The 8,645-nt window shown below is 38.6% G+C and overlaps 1 protein-coding gene across 1 annotated transcript in view; it reads right to left on the minus strand.

Annotated features, from left to right (window-relative positions):
* The window catches only part of mrrf (mitochondrial ribosome recycling factor), a 15,866-nt gene extending 8,198 nt beyond the window's left edge, over window positions 1-7,668 (minus strand). The window contains exons 1-3 of the mRNA XM_010775040.1: window positions 7,575-7,668; window positions 4,276-4,452; window positions 3,970-4,122 (exon numbers count right to left, since the gene is read on the minus strand). Coding sequence (XP_010773342.1) covers window positions 3,970-4,122; window positions 4,276-4,444 — 322 coding nt within the window. The 5' untranslated portion in view covers window positions 4,445-4,452; window positions 7,575-7,668. The remainder of the gene's footprint in view (window positions 1-3,969; window positions 4,123-4,275; window positions 4,453-7,574) is intronic.
* Between the last annotated feature and the right edge of the window lie 977 nt (window positions 7,669-8,645).

Below are 8,645 nucleotides of genomic sequence, written 5' to 3' on the forward strand. Positions count from 1 at the left end.
TCTTTACTGTATATTTTAGAAAGGCTCACTGTACTTAAACAAAATGACTCAGGGTGCATCTGAGATTAGAGGGGGTGCAGTGGTAANATATCAAAATAGCAATACACATTTTATGCTAAGTTTTATGTATATTTGATTAATTAAAATAAAAAGGTAATATAGGTCTATTTATAGTTGTTTAATAATAATAATAATAATAGATTTAATTTGTTAGCGCTTTTACAGGTGCTCAAAGACGCTTTACAGATAAAAGTGAAGAGAAAAGAAAAGAGAAGAAAGGAACAACAAATAAATATATAGTTCAAGTTAATGTCATTAATGTACATGTACGTTTCTTTGGGCAAGATATCGAAGCCCAAATATTAGGTATAGTCATTGGTGTGTGAGTGTGTGTGTGATTGTTTATCACTCCTGAGCAGGTGGCAACTTTGCCGGTGTGGGACAAGAAAAAAACAATACATCTAAATGCAGTCAATTTACCGTTTAAAACATTCAACATTTTGAAGTATATTGATATTTGTAAAATATCTGTACTGCGAGGCATACATATTTCTAGCAAAATGCGTAAGAAAGATTTGTCTTCTTCATATCTTGAATTATTATCAGATTTATTTTGCTTTTATAGATAAATATTGGCGGGTCGCAACTATCTAGTATTGGTCAGGCTGCAGCTTTTCTAGTTTAATGACACTATTTCCCTGCAGAGTTAATGAGTGACAGTATGTTTTCCTTTATATTTAGTCGACAGGATAACAACTAAACACACAGACAGATGAATGAATGTCCCGCAGGAGCCACAAACTGCATGAGTAAGAAATAAACCCTCAGTTAGAGCGTTAAGAGTTTCCATGATCTACTGCCTCTCTTCACTGTCAACACAGAGAGACAAAAGTTGGTTTGCCAACAAGGGACGACTTCTGTCCTTTCCTCCCTCCCTCCCTCCATCCACCCCCTCCTCCATCTGGCTAACCTCAGACGCAGTTGTTTCCTCCTTCTCCACCTCTGCCTTACATCACTCGCTCACTGCTTACCCAGTGGGGTGTGTGTGGTAAAGTGGGGGTGAAGGGGAGGTGAGGCAATAGTGTAATTCTAAAGATTCATTTATCATCTGATTTCAAGGGCGAGAAAAAAAAGAGACCAGAAGAAATAAAAAAACTTGTTGCGAACTGGATGGCCCACATACCAACTGCCTGGTAATTCATCTGTCTCCTTCTTTAAATGTATTTCAGTGTATATACAGACTTTTCATGTCAGCATCTATGACCTTATGATTGTCCGTCTCTGTTACTTGTGCCTTGACAATGAGCACCTTCACATCTGCTAACACTTTAGGAGGGCAGACAGACAGACAGACGTTTCCTTAACTACAAAAGTGGAGGGTGAGGAGGGGCGGAGAGAGAAGACGAAGGTCAGAGGACGATGGCTTAGGAAGCATTTGACAAATCTCTTCATTATCAAATTATTGCAAATACCAATGCAGTATTATCTTGTGGGAATAGTATGATATAAATGTACACTATACTTTTTCTTGGTCATTAAACAGGCCTTTTTATTTGTGTGGAGCGTGAGAATGAATCAAAACAGAAATATTGTGTTCCATAAAACTAAACAAAAATAGCTAAAAAAGTCTGAAAAGCTGTTTGAACTGCAGAGAAGTTCCAATCAGAATCAGAAACAGACTTATTACCAAGTAGGTTAACACATAGGAGGAATTTGACTTGGTGTCATGGTGCATACATAAAGATACATACAAATACAACAAAGACACAGATAGAAAACTATTTTAAGAAAACTGTAATAACATTAAAAAATATAGTAAAATATAGCAATATTTACATTGAATAAGGTTGAAATCGTATAAATAAAATTGGAATAAAATATTTGCAGTTACAAGTGTGATCTTGTTGGTCTTATCAAACTCGCTGCAAGACAGTGAATATGTTTATTTCCTTAAAAATTGAAACTCGAAGCTTCCACTACTTTTATCTTCAACTTAAAAAACAATTGGTATATGAAATGTTTCAATGATTTTTCCAGCAGCACTGTGTCCAAACTGTCTCCGTCTGAATTTCCTTGGAAACAGAAATAGTTTTCGGGCCGGGTTACCCATCTGTGACTGACCACAACATGTTGGTCAAGTATTGATCATCTCTCTCTACGTCTCTGACTTTGCAACACCTTTGCAACACACAGACAAACAAATGCACATTATGCATTCATTGAAACAGCACATACAGTCATACCCACACACACATGCATACTCATAAGCTTAATGAGAACCAGATGAGAGGTGGATGGAACAAACACACACACACAGACACACACAGACACCTACACACACATTCAGCTGACGTCATTCCATTCCACCATCTCATCTGTCCTGTCAACTCTAAGTCCTGCTGCCTCCCTGGATTACTGTGCAGCTGGACAGAAGGGAGGAGGACGGATGGAGCTGAGGACAGCAGTGAGGGGACAGAGAGATGGAGCGAGGATGACAGAGAGACGGAGGGAAGGAGACAAGATGACAAGAGAAACAAGGAGGGCTGAAGACAGGAAGGGAGGGGTACACAGACCTATGAACAAATGTTTCCCTGTTGGTCAAGAAGCAATTCAATCCAAAAGTATGACACACAAGATTGAAGATATAATATAAGAGGAGGCCAAAAAAATCATGGGGCGATGTAGAGGGAGGGGTTAGAAGATTATATGACTCCATAAACCACTGAATGATGACTGGAGAACGCAAACAGCTGAAATGTATCAAAAATCTATGAAACAGGTGGAGGATATTTACAGGAAGAGACATTGTGGTGTTCACCAGAATACTTATGTTTATACTTCTGTTGTTTAATTTCCCAGAATGCTGTGTAAATGTCAAAAAGACTGTGCATGCTATAAATCAAATGTAGGAGAGAAAGCCCACTTTCTTCTGAGGAGGAAAAGGAGTAGAAGCTCAGACACTTTTAGTTTGAAGTCTGATTCTAAATGCCGCCATCTCCTGTGGGAGCTTCCATTATAACCCCCCACCTCTGAGTCCAGCTCCCATTTGTTCGAACCCAGAGGCAAAAGGGTCATAACCAGGATGTAGTTGGGGAAACAGAGGTCAACTTAGGGTCAAGGTAAGGTCACACTGGGGCTCACTTTCAGCCCCTGGGCGCTTTGTCAGGTAGATACAAACACACAGGAAGCCTTACTGACTTTCATCCCAAAGTCAAATTCTCCCAGGGAGCGGGCATGTAAGTATTTCTTGTCAAATTCATAGTAAAACAATATGGTAGCCCCATGTGTGGCCTCAGCAGTGTATGTTACTTAGTGATTCATGCATATGGTGTTGCCTAAACAACCATTATGGAAATAAAATGGAAAGTCTTATGGATGTCTGTAACCTCATGGATGTCATGGCAGTCCATCCAGAGGCAGATTGATACAACGTTACCTCTGGTCTAGGACAGAGGACGTAACAAACAGCTTGTAGAGTAGAAGAAAAAGCCGCTTTTTGGAAAGATGTTACTAAAAAACATTCTTTGGAAAAACTGGAATCATACATTGGTTTTGCTCCAGGTAAACATGTTATGATTCTGATTGGACCGCAGACAACAGTGAGATCACAGACATAACTGTCAGATTGAAGATTCTTCTTGAAAATATATACAAATACTACTTCAACCAATCTGTATGTGGTTTGATATACATATATATATATATATATATATATATATATATACACTGCTTTTGTTCTAGCATGTTTTCTTCTTTAACCCTGTAAATTAAATTAAATAACAAGCAGAACAACTCAATTAAACCAAAAATATGTATGACAACACCTTCATTGCTCTACTTATACTGCCATCTGTAAGGTTTGAGATTCAAACAGAGTTTTCTAAGGACACAAAGGCAGACTGACGACATGAGAGACTTAAAAAAGTTTAGGACGGAGATAATAGATAGTAACGGAGATAAGCTGAATACCTGACTGGGTTCGGATGCTGAGGTTGCGTGTGAAGTCATCTTTGAGCGCATTGAGAACAGCGGTCATCTCCCCCTTCAATTCATCCAGACTGATGATGTCTTCCACCAGAGCTGAATTAATATTCACTTTAGCTGACTGGCCTTTTGCCTTGGCTTGGAAGATGAAGAGAGGGAAAGGAGCAGATCAGTAAGGGGAGTGTGGAAACTAATATTTAAGATAGATAATATCTAGTCACGTAACCCAGTTTTGGCCAACAGATCCACAGAAGTTGAACATATGTGAACTCGGAAAATCTCCTCACTGACCTTTTGCCTTCTTGGTGGCATAGAGCCTGGTGCATGCAGCAGGGTAGGAGGTGGGGGTGTTGGGGTACAGAAGTGGTGCACTGAACCTGGAGGTGAAAACGAGGGGAGACCGGACCACCAGGGACTGACAGAGCAGAGGCCGCAGCAGACTGAGGTGGTGCATAGCCATGACTGAAACTGAAAGAAACGGTTTGAATTAAGCATTTCATTGACTGGACGGTATGAAACATTTTTCAAAGACAGGTTAAATCAGCTCTGGTAATATTTATTAACATGAAGTAATAGCTCATATCAGCCAGTAGGAGGTAGGCCTTCATCCTGTACTGACATGACGGTACCATAGTGTCTTTCTGTTATTTATCTGATGATGATGTGAGGTCATGTGTTGTCTTTGGAACTGGCAAATAAAACAACACTCACCATACACTGTACAGCAAACAGTTCACACACAATACACATTAAATAAATTGTCATTAAAGTCTCATTTATATATAAAAAAAGGTCAAATTAATAACAAGTACACTCAAATAAAAAGGTCTCTAGAGAACAGTTAAAAAAGCTTAATTTATGTAGGCTCTGTCAAAGAATATAACAGCAGACATTTGAGACTTAGAAAAAAATCTATAGAAAATATAAATGTAAAAAAGAAAAGACATATTGCCCTATACAAAAAAATAAATATTAGAAATTAATCTGCCAGTAGATCTTATTCACAGCAACCATTTTGGCATATCATAACAGGGAAAGCACAGTTGTAAACAATAAGATTATAACTTAATAATTATAATTGGGGTCAGTTTTTGGCGCAGTGGGCTAGTGCGTTGATCATCAGATCAAGGGGCGATGGGGAACAACAGTTCGAAACCCGCCTCCTCACTGCGTCAGGCCGTTGTGTCCTTGGGCAAGACACTTCACCCGAATTTGCTCCTGTGGATATTGTCCACATTAATGACTGTTACATGTCTGATATGTGTAATGTGTATTTTTAAAGCGCTTTGAGCACCTGGAAAAGCGCTATAATAAAAATGTAATTAATTATTAATTATTATTATTAAAACAAGTTATTTGAACACCTAATAGAGAAGAGACATTGTTAATTCAATTTGTTTCTACTTTCCTTCTTATACAAAGTTAAATTCACTGCTGATGACTCACTCAGCTGTACAGGCTACATTACACGCTATAACACCTAACAAGGGCCAGCACTAAGTCTACACTCACGCACAGTTGTTTGGGCATTCCTGAAGAGGAACCTCCCATTCAGAACCATCACAACATTATGAGACCGCCACTCCTTTTCTGTGGAAGACCCACCTCCCACCTTGCACACTGGCTCTCGGCTGTGAACTGTGTCACTGAACCTCGGAGTACACACAGGCACAGACAAACTCTGAGCCCACAGACACAAACACACACACACACTAAAGCCTGTCTTTCACAGTCAATGGCTGTGAATAGCTCACAGTGCTCTGCAGCCTGATTGACATATTCTATTGCAGGTGTGTGTTTATAACTGTTGCATAAAGACGAGAAGTAAGAAGAACTTTCAAATATGCATAATACTACTAGTGAGGATTTCTTTCTGCAGAAAAAGCATAAATATTTTTCAGCTAATTGCTTATCTTCTTCACTGACCTAAATTAGGTTTTATGAAAAAGGATATTGAAATAAAAGAGAACCTTTTCAGCACCAGTCTTATTTCCAAACAACCATTAACAAAACCCACCCGCAGAACAAAATATTGAAATAATATTAAAGGTTCTGATTATTTTTCAAATATCGTTCTTATTTACTTCTACCTTTACATAGTGCTCTCAATGCCATTACAAATGTCCTCCACACTTCCAGGAATATTACACAAAATTATTTGTATTTGATGTGATTACAAGTGTATGCTCTCATTAACAGATACATTTGGTATTTTTCGTTTAAAAAAAACATGTCGGAATCAGCCTTACATTTACATCATTACTGATTTTAGTGTTCTCATTAGTTTTTAAAGCCACACCCACCCAAGTCCCTGGTGTCAATCAAACATTGACTCTAGATATTAACCATAATCAAACATATTCCAAAGTCAATATTTAGGCTAGGCTGTGGACCACCACCTAGAATACAAACCTATACCAGGTATTGGTGGCTGGCAGGTTTCCTGACAAGCTGATATGATAAAACTACGCACTGTGGCAGAGCAGATAGGCTCAGATGTGGGACGGTGACGGATCTCTTTAGAGAGGAAGTCAGGCATAAAAAGTGAAGCACAGGTGTTCAGTGGGATACTGTAGCCTCATATCCTGTAGATTTCACACACAGCAGCTGCAGACACACTGCTCCTTCTTCCAGTGGCAGAAACCAGCTGGTGAGCCCGCATGATCTCTCCTCTGCACACTTTACAGTTGGAGCAGGAATAATACAGCAGTGTATCTGATCATGTTCTGCCTCCTCAAACAGACTGTGCAGATAGAGCATACAACTAAAGATTATTATAAATATCAATTAAGCTCTCAATTATTTGTATTTTTTTTATTGATAACTGGTTAGTCAAGCAAGTGCCAGAAAGTGCAGAATAATAATGGTCTCAACTAGGGACAGAGCATATTAATAGAACACATTGTAAAAACACAGGATGGACACCCTTCAGTTTGCAAGAATGCTAATTAACATCAGGAGTCAATGTTCATGTTGCCATTTTTGTCCAGTTATATGAATGAATAATAATATATCACTTTTTAATTGATCATTATAGCTTGTGCGTTAATCTATCAACCTCACATTAAACACACTGTTTAAGTAACAGGAGGACACAGATATCCATTCTTGACTGACTGGATCATTGTGCGTCCCTGATGTGTCTTAATACAGAACATGAAAGTTCACCTTGCCTTTTTATCATCATGCATGAGAAGGAGCACTATTGGGCAACATCAGCTTTGCTGTTATTATTCCAAAACAGTACTCTCTCTGACATACCTCCATATTAGCCATTCAGTCATGCAAGCAGTACTCGGTTTGTTTTGCAATTAAAGCAGTTGGTACTATGTCATTAAAAGTAGTAGGCCTACGTATATATTTAAGATAACTGACTGGTTGCAAAAACTCTGGGTAAAGTGATGTGGTGTGAAGGTCGGTGTGATGGGGGTGTGCGTATAGTCCTTGTAGCATTCTCCTGTGCATACCACGGGAACAACTCAACATTAACCTCAACCACTTAGAGTCGAAATATAAATCGGTCGTTGGTTTAATTACCGCACAGCAAAATCCGACATATAACTTTAAATGACCCCAAATAGCATACTTACTTTCAAGTTCACAGCCCTAACAGAAGCATGTTAGCTCGGGATAAGCCACATATAACATCTATGTTGTCATCATCACGCGCCAACATTTTGAGGCGGTTGTGCACTTGAAATGTTGTAAAGGGTACACCGAATGGGCGGGGTTTCTGCCTGAAGGTACAAACCATTATGAGGGGAGATTTTCGAGAAACTCCCAACACTAAAACGAGTGCCTCCTCTCGACTCCACAGACAGTTAAACAAACTACAGCATCACCCTGCGCCTTTGTTGTGAGACGATAGCAAGGCAACTGTTTATCATTCGAGTTAGCTAATCTAGGGTCAGTTTTATGGGAGGAAAACATAAATAGTAGCTTGAAATGATATGTATTACGTTTTGACGTAACTGAATCCTCCCAAGGTGGGATCCGTAGCACATCAAGGTTAAGTAGTGAGTCGTCATCCAAGAGGAAGTTTGACAGATCGACGAGGTAAAGTGATACTATCTAAGCTAGCTAACTGCTAGCAATCCACTGCTCGTCCTAAACGGACTATTAACCGTTTAGTGGTTAGATTTAGATTATCTTCAACATTTCACCACATGTATGAATGATATAAGTTTAACCTTACACGATCGGTTTGAACTACCTCAATCTTATACCGCTAATATAAGTTGTAGTTAATCGATTAACCTGTGGTTAGCTAAGCTAACGTTAGCTAGTAATGTTAGCAAGTCGTCGTTTCCTAAGTAGAAACCTTGAGTTTCCTTTGTATTATGTTTAAATAACCAACTGTTTGCCTGACACTGTCAATAAAGTCACCTTACAACATTTCCTAATTGTTATCAAAATGAATACTGTAGTAGGATATGTATAGATATACAATTCATATTTAATAAAACAAGTGCACTGTTTGAAAATAATGCTACGATATAACATGTTGGTTACATTTGAAACAATATGCCTATTAAATACACAAAAAGGAAATAAATCTATCCAAATCAACTGAGTGATGATTGACTTTCTTATTTTTTGGAAAAAAATTAATCAGATTGTATAACCCTGTTTACTGTGTTATTCACAATGTACTTTCTACA

The sequence above is a fragment of the Notothenia coriiceps genome, unplaced genomic scaffold (assembly GCF_000735185.1).
Source record: "Notothenia coriiceps isolate Sejong01 unplaced genomic scaffold, NC01 NC01_scaffold00015183, whole genome shotgun sequence".
Lineage (NCBI taxonomy): Eukaryota > Metazoa > Chordata > Actinopteri > Perciformes > Nototheniidae > Notothenia > Notothenia coriiceps.